At 37.7% G+C, this 19,963-nt stretch overlaps 1 protein-coding gene across 1 annotated transcript in view; it reads right to left on the reverse strand.

The window, feature by feature from the left end:
- Positions 1-5,388: 5,388 nt before the first annotated feature.
- The window catches only part of LOC108674577, a 51,901-nt gene continuing 37,326 nt past the window's right edge, over positions 5,389-19,963 (reverse strand). The window contains exons 3-6 of the mRNA XM_047885574.1: positions 19,167-19,302; positions 10,318-10,448; positions 9,383-9,614; positions 5,389-5,732 (exon numbers count right to left, since the gene is read on the reverse strand). Of these exons, the coding sequence (XP_047741530.1) occupies positions 5,635-5,732; positions 9,383-9,614; positions 10,318-10,448; positions 19,167-19,302 (597 nt within the window). The 3' untranslated portion in view covers positions 5,389-5,634. The remainder of the gene's footprint in view (positions 5,733-9,382; positions 9,615-10,317; positions 10,449-19,166; positions 19,303-19,963) is intronic.

Raw genomic sequence — 19,963 nt, forward strand, 5'->3', positions numbered from 1 at the left:
GTAATATTTTTAAATATTAAAAAATAAAAAATCACATTTTTTAATATTTGAAAATAAAATTAGAATTTCATTCTACATGTGTAACATCAAAGGCACTGGATTCTTTAGGAGTGTTGTCTTTAAAAAGTAATTTTTAAACGCATATTTTATATATACTATTTATTCCCACATATAAGTATTATTATTGAGTCACTTATGATGTCTAGGTCTTCTCCAGTTCTTATCATCGTGGATTGATTTTCCAATTTAGCTAACAGAGTTGAATTAAAATATGAGAGGTTTAAATTGATGTTTTTTAATTTCTCTGTTTATGTCATCCTAATCAATATATTATACATTTTTATTTGTAATCTTACAGTCAGAAAATAACGGTTCATACTGTAAAAACCGGCCAACTTTTCCACCCAAAGCATCAGTAAAGAGCAAAAGTAGCACTGTTTATGTTTGGAAAACTGCGTCAAGATGACATACATTAAGATATAATATGCATCAATTTTTGGACACAATGTTTCGCCCATCATCCTGAGTGTCATTTATAAATACCCATTAGATCGTTATTAGTGACTAAATATAATAGCATTAAACAGTGCAAATTTCCCAACAAGTATCAACACGAACGAAGCAAGTGAAACGCATTTTTTTAACTTCATGTAAATGAAGGTTCAGGAAAAATGTCAAAAATTTTAAACATTTATTAAATAAGAGGACAGGGAGAGAAGAGACGCTATGCCAGCTATGATAGAAGGTATTTTATTTCAATCATAATTCAAACTGCCACCGAACATCCAACTATTGCATGAGGCGGTAGCTGATTAATTATCTACTCGTAACTTTTTATGTGAATTAAAAACGCTTAGCTTGATGGGATCTTTTTGATTACAAGGCAATGTTCGCGTACATAAGGTAATTATGGGTTTAGCAATAAATAAAATGGCATCAATAATCGTATAATCAGTTGCTCTAAGCAATGTACATTATGTCACATAATCGCGCAATCACCGCGTAATTTTTGCAGTCACGATTTCCTAGGGACAACAAAATCTAAAATACTTTAAATTTATTCGTCTTCCGCTCAATTCGCGTTTATTATTTAAATTATTGATCAATTTATTTTTAATGGTTCGTATTTATATTTCTCTCCACGATACTATTGTACGCCAGGGAAGGTTGTTGAAATTAATTTTTTCATCATATCAGCTGGGGAACATGTAATACTATAAAATGTAAGTAAACATTCAACTTTTAATCAATTTAAATAGACAAATGTTCGTCAGAAAGGTATATATAAGTAACGAGCATCCTTCTGATAAATAATGTAAACATTCTCATTGAAGCAATGAGTTAAATTAATCAGATCAAAAAATCACAAAAACAAAATTTTAAATCAAACATTCTTTTTAGTGACTCATCTTAAGATAGCAACTATTCTACTTTATTTGGGACTTCTTTAGAGAAATTCACACAGCAACGTCGACTCGGTGCCTCAAACTCAAAAATTCTTACGTCAATCGTATAGAAGCTACGAAGATACGCGCGTGTAGTTGCAAAGTTTCATTAACATTCTGAATGACGATAGCTTTACACCCCTTATTTATTCAATACTTGCTCCAGATTTTAATTGCGTAATTGAAGTAACTATTTGGAAGAAAACATTTCATGAAAAACGAGGACCGAACTCAATAAAAACTTACGTTCATTGCAGCCTTCATGGTGATGCCAGTTGCAAGTTTCATGTCAGCTACTCTGAAAATTGTATTGTCTAACAGGAAGTATTTGTAATTATTCAACAATTTACGGAAACGAATTGATTTGTTCGAATCAGAACGCTGAAGTAGGGAGAAGTTACAACTTTGAACATCGCCGGTCAAGTCGAGGGCAGAACTTGAGCAATTGTGCTAACTGAAATCCTTCGTCAGATCCTTTCAATTAAATTGAAAAGTTCAGCTTACATCACGAATTGTATATTTAACATAATGAATTTGTAAACGAACTTTAATAATTACGTTTCCTGGAAACTTTTTTATAGAAACAAGCAGAAATACGTCACTTTCAAATACAATGAATTTATGGGAGGAGTAAAATTGCGGCTTTACATGAACAACGCAACAACATCGCGCCGCGTGAAGTTATCGGAATTACTACAACGAATGATAAGAACAATTAACGACCTTGCATTTTATCCTCGGTAAATATGTATTATAGGAGCAAAACGTTCTTCCTATGGGAGAACATTGATGACCAGAGAATGTCGCAACCAACGGAGTCATTCAGTAGCATTTTGAACGAACTATCCGGAATGAACTTATTTCAGACCTGGCGCTGAAATTATTCGTTCAAAGTTTAAACAATGAGTGAGACGACAAATGGCTGAGTTTTTGAATTAATAATGATTTTGTACCAATTATGCAGAATAGATTATCAGGAGACTTAATTCTAGCATCATTGGAAGCACCACAATTAACTCTACCAGCACCAATGCCATCCCTCCATTACAAATATAAAAAGGCGCTTATATAGTTAGTGGAGTACGAGTGTTTTCAAACTAATATATTGTTTGCTCCTCCAGCAAGACGTTAATCAACCATAATTTTTGCCATAGACTGGCTGTCCGATGCAACCCTTTGTATACAATTTTGTATTCGTAGTTTCCAGCTCAATAAAGCTAAAAGTATCACAAATGTAGATATTCTTCAATAACGAAATCATGGATAGACAATTTCATCAATTTCATTGACGGCCGCAAACAAACCAATTAATACCCGATATAATTAACTGGACATTTACAATAAGCATCATTAAACCCTCTTCCAAATTCATTCATCCATTCAGGACCATTCTATACATTCCTACTATACCTATTATTGTTAGCAGTAGGCCTAATGAGGATCCACCAGATCCATCCCAGTCCACTTGACACATTTATTGCTGAGGAGAACTGCGCTGTAGCAAGACATAAAGCAAAGAGTGCAGATATCAAGATCTTTAGAAGCGTCGGGCTAATATAGCCTTATTAATATTATTGAGCTTCAGATGGCGCACACTTATTTACACTCGGGGCCTTAAGTTCTGATGTACACAGCAGGTACGGCAGCAAATATACTGTTGTACACTGTAATTACAGCAGCGAGTATTGTTGCACGCTGTAGGTACAACAGCAAGTGCTGCTGCACACTGTAGGTACAACTGCAAGTGCTGCTGCACACTGTAGGTACAAGAGCAAGCACTGCTGTACAATGGTACAGTACACTGTACACTATAGGTATAGCTGCAAGTAATGCTGCACACTGTCGGTACAACGGCACAGTGTACAAGTACTGTTGTACGTATACACTGTGGCTACGTAACACAAGTAAAACTAGTTCACTTCCTGTACCTATAGATGGGGATTACCTTTGATGGAAGCCATAATCTAAAAAAAAAACTACGTCGCTATTTGTATAAACAATAACAATTTCTTTATAAAATCAATATTGTTAACAGGAGACCATTAATTGTTAAATTAAAATTACTTTGATTTTCATGAAAATTATTTGTTGTGAGATTCTAATCAAACATTTGTGCATACTGAGCTCCGTCGCTGCGTGACCTCGGACCAAATTTTACATTTTTACGTATGAAATTGCTAGATAAAGTTACAACCAACTATTTTTAGATGAAATTTCAATTTATTTGCAAATGATATCGTTTTTAACGTAAGAAAAACGGTTGCCCATGGTGCGACTGAGGCCGAAGAAGACTAGTACAATCTAAGTTGCTAACCCTGTACGCTGCTTGTCCAATATACATTTGGTGTGGACGATTCTATGGATATTCTTCTGCATTTTCCCCCGAGTACTGATAAAGATGTTTTAGTAGTGATCGACGTACGCCTTGATGGAACCATATTTGTTAGTTGAAATTTTTACCGTAACTTTGAAATGCATTTCAAACTTCCACCCGCACTTTATAGTGCTTACTGCAAAATCTAGAAAAATTCTGTTTTGAACGCAACTCTGAAGCAACAACGAAAAACGTTGGAAAGGTATGAAGTAAAACTAATCACAAACACAGAGGAATAATTGAAATCTTTTGTAATACCTTGTAAGGAATAAGCTAGAAGCAGATTATTCAACTAGCCTTTGGCGAGGTGGAGACCGAGTTTGTGATGTTTGTTCTGAAGTTGCGGTCGCGGGAGTTTGTTCAACGCTGGCCAGCAAACAACACTTGTTTCGAGGTCAGGTCTGTGTTTGAACCAACCCTAAAACTTTCATGCATGTCCGGGCGGAATTTGGCTAGTTGTTTCCCAACATTGATACACGCGTGCAATGTTACACCTTGCAACTTTGGACACTTCCGACGATCGAGGTACATTTTCTCCTCTCACACACTTCTTTCAGTGGGGTGCGAGACCAGTTTAAACGAGCGAGTTAATTCTCTCTAAAAGTCCTCTGAACGATATGTCATTAACTCTATTTTCCAATTAAAATCATAGAGTAAGAAAAAGCTTTAGTAGCAAAAAAACAAGCTCAAATAGTTTCTTGTAGAGCCGTTATTGAAGAGTTTACTTAAATATTTCATTTCATTCAAGCACTAAAGTAACTGTTCGATATTTCAGAAGTAACCGGGTATTATTTAACCATATGTTTAAGCCTAATGAGAACACGATAAAAATATTAGTAGATTATTCATACTGAAAGAATGAGCAGAAATAAATCAGAATCATTCAATGCAGGAAACAGTAAAATAATATACGATGCGTGCGAGACATGTTACCTGTTTTACTTCCAAACTGCACTTAAAAAACAATATATTATAACATAACATAGTGATCTCGGCGCTGAGGTGTAGGCCTGATGTGGCCTGTCGCCGATTCTTTTTCTTTTCGTGCCTTGTTCACAGAAGATCTAAAATCGTGTCATTTGACCGGATCTTTTCGTGGGGACCTCATTGAAGTATACAAGTATACTCCAGGTCTATACAAGGTCCCTGAAGGGTTACTAGAATTTGAAACAAGAACCAACACCAGGGGCCACGGCTATAAGCTAAAAAAACTGCGCTGCAACTTCTCCACGCGGCAAAATTTCTTCTCGCTTCGAATCACCGACATGTGGAACAGCCTTCCCGATGACATCGTTGGCGCTCCAAGTATGAACGCGTTCAAGAACAGACTAGATAAAGCTATGGAAAAATATATGTTCAGATTTGAAATGCCTAGCTCCTTATCGAACCCGGTGGAAGTCTAGCAGCTACTTCAAACTATCGCCAGTCATGAAAAGATCCGGTCAAATGACACGAGTTTAGATCTTCTGTGAACAAGGCACGAAAAGGAAATGAATCGGCGACAGGCCACATCAGGCCTACACCTCAGCGCCGACATCACTATGTTATGTTATGTTAAATAGTCAGATAGTTAGATAGAACTCGGAAGGCGTCAGTACTCGCCGGACAACAATAACTACCATCGATGCTAATGATGTAACTGAAATTTCAAGCAGGGAATATCTTGTCAAGAAAAGGGGTCTCGGGAAAATCCCAATTATTCCTCTTTAATCTAGATGCTAAATTACCGGAACTTAAATTACGACGGACCGTAGAGCGCAACTTCGACGGGAAAGTTCATGAACGCAGCTTAGTTTTCATGTGTGATGAAGTGCATTATCTCTGGGTGATGAGGATGAGGACGAGAGTGGTGAATTCGTTCCCCCACCACCGTAGTGGTGGGTGTAGACTCGTCGTGCTGCTGCCACTGCTCCCTGCAATCAAAACATCAAACGTGTTTTAGCTCAGATTAAATTTAACCGACTTAAATACACTATTTCGTCGATTAATAATTATAACCAAAAATCAAATGAATATTTCTATTTTAAAATTTCGAATACTTTCCCTTTCTGAGAAGTTTCCATTAGCAAAAATATTAAATTTTCAGTAATATAATATGAACATAGGCCTCGATGAGTATATGGCATGACCTACAAATTATTAAACCCAGAGGTATGTGATATCAACCATAATTATATGCTATTGCTACTGAAAACTTTATATTGTTTCAACGAGAAACGCGAGAATTTCCATTCAACCTTCATGATTAACAGGCAACAATATCTGCGACCTTATTAAGGGAACGAGTAGTTTCTCCCTGTAATAGGATAACTTTCAGGAATATGATGCAACCTTTGCTATAATTATGGCTGGAGATAAAGTTCTCGGAATTTTTTTATATTGAGTATTCGCATAGCAGGTCTCCTTGTGAAGATCGCTGCTCAATACTTATAATTAATATTAACATATTTTAATAGCAATTAATTTGATGCTGGAAATTCTTGGCCTCTCTAAGCGTATGGACAGGAAAAATTGGAAAATCTGAAAAAATGGCACAGAAAAAATCTCGCGAAATTGCGAAAAAGTGGAAAACCCGCACGTAGTCATGATAGGCGTTAAAATTGCGTACGTTGCGTTTACGCAAAGTGTACGATCGTTGAGTACGCATTTGTGTACCAACTTTTTATATGCATAACACGACACTATACAGTGCACGAATGACGAGTACACGAAGGAACGAATTCAGTCAACTCCACACCAAGCGAGGACGATGCGTGGCTATGCGAACCAATATCATTGTTTACCGGTATAAACTATGATTTTTTTGAAAGATATCTCATCTTAATGCAAACGAGCTCATTTTTACTTGTATAATTGAGGAAAAGAATGAAATTTATTAAAAAAATTTCTGAAAATTACATTTAGAAGTGAGTTCAAATTTAATCGGTAAGATTTCCAGCATGTACATACTTTAATGTATACTGTGACTTAAAGTTTACCTATCTTCCTTGTCAATATTCATGTCCACCGTCTTATTGTAAAGGTACTCAATGCAATCCAGCATAGAGCCCCTCTCTTTCATTTCAGTCCGTTATTGCACTATGTATCTAATTGCCAACCCTTCTTACTTGTCAGTCTGTAATTTAATATATGATCGCGAGTAAATTTTCAGATGGAAGTCTTCGTGACCTGCATAGTCTTGTAAGAATAAGACAACGTATTTGGTTTCTCAGTTTTCTGTTGAATGTTTGCGGAGTAATTTCAGAGACTTCTCTACAGTGGTTAAATTTGATTAGTTGTATTGTAGCCTGACAGTTTATATCACTGTGAAATCGTGTAAGATGTTATGCAAAATTTATAATACTTTTTTAATTTGCTTTCAGAAATTCACTGTTTTGAGTAAACTTACTCAAGGAATGCAATTTCGTAAATGCCGAGATGCCTTTCTAACTCGGACAACGCCTTTTCTGATTTCCGTGTAACGATGCAGGTGTGTTGGGAATGGGAAGGCCTGAAATCAATCTAATAATATTTTAAGCCTTTTTATGAAAGGATTCTAGCAATTCTTTCTGTTTTTGTGATTGACATAGGATGTGTTTCTGTTATTAATACCCTTCCAAGTTGAATGATATTTAACAGGATTTATTCCATGAGGCAAATATCCTTCCGAGATTAACATTTTTTTCTGGTCTTGGGAAGATTTATTTATTTGAGCGCGGGTCCAGCTCTAAATTGAGAGCAGTACTCTCAACCACTATACATTTTTTACTACTATACATTTCCGAAACTCTAAGACACATTGTAAATAAACAAATGATATAAATTGTTTGTCTTTTTAGAGTGTTTAGTCTTCTCAGTTCTCACCTAGTAACTATATAATTTATAATCTTACCAGATGTAAAATGGAGGTTTTTATGGCATCTTCGGTTGGTTTTTGCTCAAGTTCCAGCAACGTTCTTATTGGATCGCGCAGTTCTTGTAGTCCGATTATAATTGTATTTTTACACGTTTGTTGAGTTTTTCAGTCTAACGTTTAATGCAACGAATAAATTTTCTGTTGGAATCACACTTATTAAAAAATTCTCCACGAATGCTGACTTTTTGAAGGGACGCAGAAGGACAGCACCAAATATGGCAGAGTCGCCATCAAACGTGCACATCAAAAGCGCGTTGGGTCGCGCAATACTGCAGGTATTTTGATCCCAGATCGACCCATGCCAAAACGGTCATTTGCTCGGTTCAACGGATCCTTTTTGTGCGTGATTCCAATGTCTGAATATTGACATCGTTTCTTTCGGCCACAAACTCCAAATGCCGTCTAACTCATCACTAAACATTGCACAACTTTCTTTCACCGAAAAAAAAGTTCAAAATACGCTATTTGCTGAAAGAAAAAAGGATTTTTTTATTTGATGACTCAGAATAATGAGGCTAGTGATAGAAAATTTGACCTGATATCAGCTAACAACTTGATGTATAAATGTATGCATATTAACTCGAATTACCTTTTTGTTTCCGAAATTGAAACTGAGATTTATTGATGGATAAATATACCTAGCTGCTGAATCTGTGAGGTGATTCATCGTTTGCTGATGAGTTTAAGATAACATATATGAAACATGATACGTATATGTAATGTAATAAACTTTAATGTGCGTTCATTTACGAGCCCATATATTGTAGCTACAGATTCATAACCACCTCTCTGATATTTTTTGCGGGATTTAATGAAAGAAGATCAAGTTTTTGCGGCCATAGCCAATATGATGAAAAGTGACCAAAAATTGGCAATAAATCAAGAATACTTTGATGTTGTTGCTTTGAAGTCTGGCGCTGGCACTCACTGACAGATTTTTTGCTAGACAGGTTGCTGTAAAAAAAGGTTTTTTAATATGAGGTTTTGAAAAATTCTAAGCAATTTCGTTGCTTACATATCCCGCTAATTTCAATATACGACGTGTGGATTATCTAAAAAATATTCCGTGGTAATCGGGAAAATGTTTATAAATAATTCGTTAATAAAAGGTAGGCTAATACTCGGATTAGCAAATGTTGAGCGAACAGAACGACAATATTGTGAGTCAAGTTTAGGGCTTCTATAGCTGTGTTCCGTTTTCGCTGCTACGAATTCGGATTTTATTCCTTTTAGCGTCTTTAAAAATAAATTATAATTAATTCTAAATAGCGAATAAATAATGAACACATTATTATTTAAACGCCCCAAAAAACTTCTGGCGTTATGCATTTTGAGTTATTGCTAGAAAGAAAATTTTTACTTCTTCCTAAATGAGAATCAAAGGCACTATTATTAGTGTATTATTTTAGATGATCGTAATTTATGTCGCTAAAGAACCTATTTTCCTCCAGGTCCTGCAACATACAAATAAACTTAGAGATCTTGTGTGTGAGAACACAAAATAGAACTGAGTGGCAATGCTGACGATTTCATATGTAATGCGGGAAGGTTTCATGTTGTCATTGCCAGCAGATTAAGTGATCTTGTCAGTCTCTCAAAAATGATACGGAATATTCCTAATAATCACTCCAAATATTTATGTAGCGTTACAAATATCCAGGAACTGACCCGTGAGCTTCTCCCTGCCGTTGAGGGAGCTTGGGTTGGGACTGAGCAGCGCCCTGACATCCACTCTTGTCTCGTTGTAGTAGACGGAGGCGATGGTGGCGGTGCACCTGAAGGACAGCACGCCGTGCTGCATGTGCTCAGGCAGCACCTCGAACTGCAGCCCCAGCGTCGACGTCTCGAGGCCGTGTGGCCCGCGCACAGGCGCGTAGTCCACGAGGAACGCCTGCTCGGCCTGCGTGCCCAAATATGGTCGGGTCATCGGCGGAAAAATTGGTGTTGAAAAATATTGATTTTTTATAATCATACTGGTTTAAAAACCCGAATATGGTCGGGTCAGCGGCGGAAAGATTGGTTTTGAAAAATATTAAATATGCTGGTTTATGTTGGTTTTAAAACCACCTGGTTTAAATATGCAATATGTTGGTTTTAAAACCCAAATATGGTCGGGTCAGCGGCAGAAAGATTGGTGTTGGAAATATTAATTTTAATACTCATGTTGGTTTTAAACTCCAAATATGGTCGTGTCAGCGGCAGAAAGATTGGTGTTGAAAATATTAATTTGAATACTCATGTTGGTTTTAAAACCCAAATATGGTCAAATCATCGGCAGAAAAATTGGTTTTGAAGATAATAATTTTAATTCTCATGTTGGTTTTTAGAAAAATCAGGATCAAAATGGGTGCTTGGATTAAGGAATATTAATGGTCTTTCCACCACTATGCTGCTGGATTTTTCTTAGTAATCATAAAGTATTTTCATTTTTTAATCTCTATATCTCTTGTGTCTGCAAAAGCGACTTAAAACAGAATCGACAAATTTGTGTAGAAGTAAATCTACACAAAAGCTCTAGCTCTCACCTTGTCGTTGATGTACCAGCTGAGGGCGGCAGCTCTCACCTTGACGTTGATGTACCAGCTGAGGGCGGCAGCTCTCACCTTGATGTCGTTGATGTACCAGCTGAGGGCGGCCGCTGGCTTGGACCGCGAGGAGCAGTTGAGGGCGGCCGCGTCGCCCGCGTGGTAGAGACGACGCACGCCCGTCACGCGGGGCGGGGAGGACGGCAGGTCTAAGGACGGAGGGACTGCGTTATTGGAGTAGAATTGATAACTTCGATAAGAGATACAAGGAAAATCTGTAAATATTGTAGTTAAGGCGGTACGTATTCATCAGGGGATTTCCATATTCGTGATGGTATATATTTGATTGCCAATCTGCTTGATCTAAATTGTACATTCAGAAAGCAAACATATTTGGAACAAATTCCGTTCAACTTTATATACGACAATAATCATATATGTTAACTTTAATTAACCTAATATTTTCAGATTCAGTGATAGTCTTCGAATTATTTAAAGCCAGAACTTGAGTGCTACTCTGATTTTAAAATATTGAAAGACCGCCGCAAGTTTTAAAAGTTGATCAAATTGCTTAGTTATCCATAGTTTAATCATTACATTACGATTTATGGTTTAGTTATCGCATCGTTCAATTATCATATCGTTTAGTTATCAAATAATTCTCATCAGATTGTTTATAGTTATTAAAAAATTTTTCATCCAGATCGTCTAGTTATCAAATCATATCTTATAACATTCTTTAGTTATCAAATCATTTCCTATCAGATCGTTTAGTTATCATCGTTAAGGTATCACATCGTTTAAGGGAATATAAGAACGGCACCTCAAGCATTCGAACTCCCGTTCCTCCATGTGCAGTGAATTTTCTTGCATCAGCTTTGGCAGACTCAGGACATTTGTTCATAAACTAGGTGAACAAATATTCATGATTGTTGGAAGCTCAATAAACGTGAACCATAACATATGAAGATATTTACCATGTATATAGTGATTCAGAAATAATAAATCGGACTTTATTTTTATATAGAGTTTCAACACTTTTTCAAGTTTTCTAAAAACTTCCTTTTCTATTACACTTAGGCGTCGAATAATGATTCTGGATAAAAAAGACACGATCGCAGCTCTAAAATAAAAATCCATATATTCTAACGTTTCGGCTATCTACACTTTAGCCATCATCAGAGAAAATAAGATGTTAATTAAGATGTTAAAAATAAGATGGTAAGTTAATAAGATGTTAATAAGATGTTAAATAAGATGTTAATTCCGTCCTAAATTTGTAAACTTCAAATTATACGATGTTGCTGCAGTGAACGAGAAAGCTACTGTGAAGTTCAAAGAAACCTTACTGCAGCGCGAAATTGATAAGAAGAGCTCAGAACTTCACCAGACATCTAAGAACAGCGTGCGTCATACTCTGTTTCTGAAGCAGAGGGTATCTGTTCTGTATTTCTACTCCTGCATCAAGTTGTTGCAAAGGATCTTAGCCCAACATGAGGCAGACATTTTGTTCCATCACAACCGCAAATTACGCCAGTTGTATGGCAATGAAGTTTTCCTCACTGCCAGCCAAAGCTCCATACATAATATTTCCAAGTATGCATTGAGCAAGAGCGAAGAAACATTACTTAATAGAGGACTCAACTTTTGCTTAAGGAAGAAAAGTAATACCATCACTCGCCAGATATCAATGGAAAAACTTTTTATGCGAATTCTGGAATCCAAGCAACAAAATAAAATCACCATAAACAATGTTGATCACCTAAAAACAAAATTGAAGCATTTTGGCATACGCCGCAATCCGGACAGAACCAAAGACCCACTATCTGATGATGAGAAAAAAGCATTACAAGATCTCAAGACCAACGACCAGATTACCATCCAGAGGCCCGACAAGGGTGGAGGTGTAGTAATATTAGACAGAGCAGTCTATATGCAAAAATTATCAGAGCTTCTGAGCGACCCTACCAAATTTTGTTCATGTAGTACTAACCAAACGCAAAAAGTTAAAGATGAGATTAACAACATTGCCAATAACCTGAAGCAAAATCACGCATCGTGGTACTGGAAAATCAAGCGGACTGGAGATTTCAACAACGGACATCTCTACGGGTTGCCAAAAATTCATAAAAATGTAGAAGATCCACCATTACGTCCAATAATAAGCATGTCCGGCACAGTCACGCATGAAATATCTCAGATAATAAATAAGCTCATTCGGCCTTTCATCAATGATTCATTCATCCTAAAAAATGCTGATCAATTACTTCTAGAAACTGGCTCTCTAGTCCTACGTCCAGGCAATCAGTTGGTTTCCCTGGATGTGGAGAGCCTGTTCACGAATGTTCCCGTTGGACCAACTATCGATATTATCATGGAACGATGTTACCACCATCCTGAACTGCCATGTCCGGATCTACCGGCTGCTACCTTGCGTGAATTGCTGCACATCTGCACGACCAAAACTCCTTTTGAATTCAATAATCAAACCTACACGCAACTTGATGGAGTAAGCATGGGATCCCCACTCGGCCCAACCTTTGCAGACTTTTATATGTCCAATTTGGAAACTAAATTACTAAATGAAAATAAAGCCTCCAACCCGCTATTTTACAGACGTTATGTGGATGATATAATAGCCATCTTTGAAAACAAGTCTCATCTGAATTGGTTCAAAATACGCCTGCACCGCAACTCTGTTCTCAAATTTACCCATGAAGCACCGTCCAACAACCAATTTCATTTCTTGGATATCAACTTCAGTATTCAAGACAATGGAAACCTATCCACAGCAGTCTACATCAAACCTACTGACAAGGGTATCTACTCCAGTTTCCAATCCTGTTCACCTCTAAACTATAAAAAGTCAGTCGTGAAAACACTTGTCAATAGAGCATTGAAATATTCATCCGACTGGCCATCGTTTCATTCGGAAATTCAGAGAATTAAACAAGTTTTTGCTAACTGCAACTATCCCCAAGCCATAGTGGAACGAACCGTTAATAATACCCTCGCAAAGTATCAATCAACTAGTAGCAACGACATGGATAAATCAGAAATAAATTATTTTGTAGAATTAACCAACCTTTCGACTTTCAAGCAAGACCAGAAATTACTGCGTAATATTGTAAAAGATCATGTCAAGTCCACAGATGATCACAAATCAGTCTCCGTAACTGGATTCTACAGACCAATTAAACTTTCATCTGCATTCTCTACAAGACCCCGAAAACCAGTTCCACAAGGGCTCGTGTTGTGTATCGTTTCGTGTGCCCCATTGATGGCTGTAATGCCTCATATCTCGGATACACCACTTGTACTTTGGAACGAAGAAGTAAACAGCACCGTTACAGTAGCAGCAGTATCCACAAGCACTTCGTTGAAGACCATAACAGCCCTGTTCCCAACAACATATCCGACTGCTTCTCTATAATTCATTCTTTTTCTGAAGTATTAGACCTTAGAATAGCGGAGGCAATAGCTATTAGACAAAATAATCCGTTCATCAATGTAAAATACCAAGAGATGTCAAATTTCCTCAATTTGTATAGATAAAATCTGATCTGATATTTACTGTATTCTTATCTGAATTTCTATTCTTTCCAGATTAACATCTTATTTTCTCTGATGATGGCTAAAGTGTAGATAGCCGAAACGTTAGAATATATGGATTTTTATTTTAGAACTGCGATCGTGTCTTTTTTATCCAGAATCATTATTCGACGCCTAAGTGTAATAGAAAAGGAAGTTTTTAGAAAACTTGAAAAAGTGTTGAAACTCTATATACATGTATATAGTGAATGAATAGGTACCGTACTTTTCTTTCATAAGAAATCATTCGCTAATGAATAATTAATTAAAATATCTACTTAGATAGTTATTAAATAATCAATTCGGCAGGCCCTAAAGCAGTTGCATGCACCGCAGCTAAGCGAGGGTACAAAAGAGCCTCGAAATTATGTCGAGTCGTTCGAGAAATACTTTCATTTTAATCAAAAATAATTTATTTCACACGAAATACATGACCGTTAAAAATTTAGTACGAGTGATTTTGAACTAAATAAACAGGATTTCATATCATCTTCATTACATTAACTTAAAATTAAAATGGTATAAATGATAAAACTCACCTGACTTTTGATAAATTGGTAAATATCACGCTTTAGAGGTATTTTGGAATTATTTTCCTTCACGTCAGGAAAAAGATAAATTTTACATAATTATCTCGAAAATTACTCACTCTCTCACCACCTCTGCAGGAGCTAATACAGAATGCGATTTCATAATCCATATGGACTTTTTCTCCTTGCCGTTATCAATTGAAGCACGAGTAACTACTTTAATTATTGGTGTTTCGAAGCATCAGGCGCTGTTGCTTCAACTGTTGGTGTTTCGAAACATCAGGCGCCGCAGCTTCAACTGTTGGTGTTTCGAAGCATCAGGCGCATCTGCTTCAACTGTTGGTGTTTCGAAGCATCAGGCGCCGCAGCTTCAACTGTTGTTGTTCTGAAGCATCATGCGCCTCAGCTTCAACTGTTGGTGTTCTGAAGCATCAGGCGCCTCTGCTTCAACTGTTGGTGTTTGAAGCATCAGGCGCCGCAGCTTCAACTGTTGGTGTTCTGAAGCATCAGGCGTGGCAGCTTCAACTGTTGGTGTTCTGAAGCATCAGGCGCAGCTGCTTCAACTGTTTGTGTTTGAAGCATCAGGCGCAGCTGCTTCAACTGTTTCCGTTTGAAGCATCAAGCGCCTCTGCTTCAACTGTTGGTGTTTGAAGCATCAGGCGCATCTGCTTCAACTGTTGGTGTTTGAAGCATCAGGCGCCTCTGCTTCAACTGCTGGTGTTTGAAGCATCAGGCGCCGCAGCTTCAACTGTTGGTGTTTTGAAGCATCAGGCGCCGCAGCTTCAACTGTTGGTGTTTGAAGCATCAGGCGCCGCAGCTTCAACTGTTGGTGTTCTGAAGCATCAGGCGCGGCAGCTTCAACTGTTGGTGTTTTGAAGCATCAGGCGCCGCAGCTTCAACTGTTGGTGTTTGAAGCATCAGGCGCGGCAGCTTCAACTGTTTACCAGTGAGTCGCTCGGCCACATTTTAGCTCGTGCTGCTCGCCCAATTTGTGCAGGGAAATATTCCATAAGTCTCTTTGACGGTGCGGTCGTTGTTTCGAAACAGCGCGTCTTGCTCTTATTTTTAGAGCCTTTTTTCCCTGAAATATTCCCCTCTTTTGCCTTGAAATTTCATCGAGGGGTAATACCAACCACGGCTCCTCTCCCTCTCAACTCGTTCCTCTCTTTTGTTCCCAATGGAAACGATACATTTTTTGTAGGCGTGTATTCCTACCGCACAGAAAAACACCGAAAAATCCGTCCTAGAAGAAGCTTAAAAAATGCAGCGCTTTAAGAATCTCTGTGAAATTACGTTTTCTGTGAGAACTTTTTTGTCTTTGATTTATGAGTGATTATGAGTGAGAACATAAAACAAAATTCCGTATGAATCGAGCACGGAAACTATTAATAGCAGGCAACATTTATTTCATAAATCTATATTTTTTGTGGCTTGTTAAATTAATAAGACAAACAATGTTCACCTTTTGTATACATTACAAGTCAGTCGTGATATTATCCCACAAAAGTGGTGAACAATTCGTTCAAAACAAAGCGTGGATGCAAAAATACGCTAAGTTTTGTTCACGAGTGAAACGTAAGCCGTTCACAAAGTTAAACATTTGCTAAAGCCGTAATGCGTCGTGCGAGAGAGTGCGCATATTGTGAATGAGTGAACTCATTACACGAGAGAGCAGTCACTCATTACACGAGAGAGCAGTCACTCATTACACGAGAGAGCAGTCACTCATTACACGAGAGAGCAGTCACTCATTACACGAGAGAGCAGTCACTCATTACACGAGAGAGCAGTCACTCATTACACGAGAGAGCAGTCACTCATTACACGAGAGAGCAGTCACTCATTACACGAGAGAGCAGACACTCATTACACGAGAGAGCAGTCACTCATTACACGAGAGAGCAGTCACTCATTACACGAGAGAGCAGTCATGCACGTTTCACTGATATTCAATATTTTTCCGTACAAATAAAGGGCTTCACTTCGATATCAAAGAATATTTTGTTCTGTTCATTTGTATTTTCGCAAAAAGGATGCAATAATTCTAATTATTTGATATTATCCTTTTCGATTAGATTTCGCAAATGAAAATTTCTATATTTTACAGTAGACAGAAAGTAATCCAGCAATTTTGGAATGTTTTTTGTGCGACACTACCACACAAATACAACGATTGATAAGAAATATGCTTAATGTTATCTTCCTTCAATTTTTAATAGAGAGGTTTTTCCCTTACTTCGTCTTAATCGTTCACATTTAAATCCCTACTGTTTATATTTTTCCTTCCTTCAATTGAGTATGATGGTAATATCGAATTTTAACCTAATGATTTAGCTTCGCTTTACTCTTAGGATTTCCTCATTGATATTATATGAAGTATTTAATTGCAATGTAAGAAATAATTTTATTTTAATCAAAGTAAAACTTCGCAGCCATGTGTTTTATTGAACAGCATGCATTTTCTTAAAGGGTTGATGACAAGTTCATCACCCTTTAAAAAAAATAAAACATTATTGGTCGGAGCCAAGATATGAGGGCTGGTGATGAGGGGAGTGAAGAGGGTAACGTCCAGTGATGACAGTGACAGCTTCTAATCTCTTTCTCTGTCTCTTATTTTCCAAAACCTTACACCATAAAGCCGAGCCGAAAGTCGGATTCGTGTTTGTGCTTCCACAAGTGACAACACGCCCGAGAAAATCTGGCAATTCGATTGAATGTTCAGAAATTTTGCGAGGATCAACCAAGAAAGCAAGCTTGCTATTGAGCAGGTGTGCTTTACCTTTAGATATCATTGTTTCGCTGCAATACTTATTTAAATAGAATTAGACGAAATTGTATCTTATTTTTGAGCATCTGACAGTGCAGAGCCCCAAACGTCCCCTCAAGGGTGTATATATATAACATGCGATGTTGGACTAATTTTTCGAGCAGATTGATAATATCTTTGGTAACCCGTGGGCGAGCCACACTACATTCAGGTCGCGTATCTTCAGATTAGGAATAGCACTAGCGAGAGGATTTCTCCGTGTCATATTAAAAGTTTTTCATTCTGATTCCATAATATTTCCGTTTTTTGCTTTGCATCAGCTCTTCATTTCTAGTCATAGCAGGGGATCAAGAATTAAAATTACTTCTTTTGGTGATAACATCAGAAAAACGTGTGCTTTTTCTCTGTTATAAAAAATTCATTCAAGTTCCATAATTCATTAATAAATCGCTTACTACTGCAGAGACTGAAAGTTAAGTGTTTTGTCCTGATTTCAAGTTTCTCTCCAGTTATGTTTCTTGAGATTCAAAGAAATTCTGCGTAAATATTCTGTCTGTATGATAAATGAGAAATCATATTCAGTTCAAAACGCTTTTCAAAATGCTAAATTTGACTCATCAGGTTCACGAAACATCCTTTACTTGGATGAAGAACATTTGTCTGCGGTGATTACATCTGACATTTAAGTTTCTCCGGTGAATAGCATACCATAAGACTGTGCACGTTTATATATTCCATAATTAATTTAGATGTCGAATCGATTATGCAGTGCTTTAAACATTGACTTTCCACTGGTTCAATATTAGACTATATAAGGTGTGCACTTTACGTGTTGCTGTATAATTTAGCATACGTTATCATTAAAAAGTCTTCCTAATGCGAAAAAAAATCAGTAAAATTGCAGCATGAATCCAATGACACTTTTTATATCAAACTTGTGCTAGAAGTGGCAAATTGTGAGCTTGCACACATGTAAGTACAAGCAGGCTACAAAACCTGCACACTGTGTCTTCTGCCAGTGCAGGTCTGGAGTCTTGAGTAAAATGGCACTGGTGGCTGGTATTGTGCTAAAATTCATTGCACACTTTATAGGTAGATTAAAAACTAATCCGCGAAAATTTTCATATAGGAAATAATAATTGACTACAGTCTTAAATCTTACGACCACCTCCAGAAATTCCTGCAGTACAGGGCTGGCTCACGGCTGCCGTAAGTTGGGGCGCTAAGCCCCCCAGTCGACCTCGCGACGCGCCGGATTCCCAGGAGATTATGCGCCCCCTCGTCCGGTGACTTCCCCCGCCACTGTCTCTCGCTGGGACATCCGAGTCGCTTTTTTATAAAGGCCCTCCACTGTCTCTGACTAGAAATTTGGATTCCGAGCCCCTCACTGTCTTTAACTCTGGGAGGATGACTTCACTGTCCTCGGGGCCTTGCTCTCAGAGATTCTGACGTCTGAGTCGCTTACCGCTCGTTCGAATAGGCCATATAGAATTGGACCTTTGAGTTTGGTCCTTCATGAGTCTCCCAAAAAGTCAGATGTCAGATTCAAGGATCTAGGTCGATGAGTTATGCTTTATACGCATAGCTCACAGTCCTGAAGACTTCTACTCTGTCCATTAACGCTTCTCCAAGGGACAGAATAAGTGGTAACAGTTGCTTCATGTAAGGATGCATATCGACAACGGAAATATTGGATCTTCAGCTAACTTTGAGTGAGTTCTAGCGTACTGTGTTCGAAATTTTGTTTAAGAAATAAATTACAATACTGATAATAAATGATCTAATACCAGATACTAAATTATAGTCTCATGTATTTAAATCTATTTGAAATACCAGGGCGCGGGGTTATACATCATATACAAGCGTATAGGCATGGGCCACGTGCCTATGGGTCTGCATCACAGAATTCGATTAATTGCCTTGGTAAGAATCACATACCAGATAACTGGGCAAAACAGCATCACGGAACACGAAAAATTTATATGCTAATAAAGATGATTACATTTACTGCATAGCCTCAATTGATGATATTTTCTTACCGACTACAAGGAGCTTGCCGGAGCCGGAGTCGGTATGGAAGCTGGGAGCCTCGGCCGACACCTCGCACTTGTAGAGGCCCGAGCTGAGGGGCGTGACGCTGCTCAGTACCACCTTGTCCATGCTGCTCCTGTCACGCTGTAAATATTGCCAACATAACCAACGTGATGATATGTTGTAATGGCCAACATATTCCAGTATAGCCAACATAAGAATATCTTATAAAAGCCAACATATTAAAACATAGATAATATAATAATTTCATATAGGAGCTGAGTCACTGCAGTCATCACCACAGCACTTCAGTCATCACAACAGCACTGCAGTCATCACCACAGCACTTCAGTCATCACAACAGCACTGCAGTCATCACAACAGCACTGCAGTCATCACAACAGCACCTCATAAGTCACGTAGCCAAGACACGTGCAGGGGTCTCTGCGCTAATAATTGTGGCATTCCATCATCCCCTGACAGCTTCATCTCGCCCCTGCACTCAACATTTAAACATCGCCCCTTAAGAATAAGTACGATAACATTTAACTGGGATCCTCATTGATCAATCAACGACTGTACCAAGATTCTTTTGATTCGATAACAACAATTTTCGCAATAATATTATAGATAATAATATGTATATGTTAAAGGGAAAATAGTAAGTTGGTTTAATTATCTTTTAACTTTAACTCAACAACTTTAAACTTTAACTTAACAACATTAAAATGTTTTCGTCCTGCAATGGATTTGAGTGGCGCGTAAACATGTCACGGGGTAAAACGTTTTTTCTTTTGCCAGACGC

The sequence above is a fragment of the Hyalella azteca genome, unplaced genomic scaffold (genome assembly GCF_000764305.2).
Source record: "Hyalella azteca isolate HAZT.00-mixed unplaced genomic scaffold, Hazt_2.0.2 contig2461, whole genome shotgun sequence".
Lineage (NCBI taxonomy): Eukaryota > Metazoa > Arthropoda > Malacostraca > Amphipoda > Hyalellidae > Hyalella > Hyalella azteca.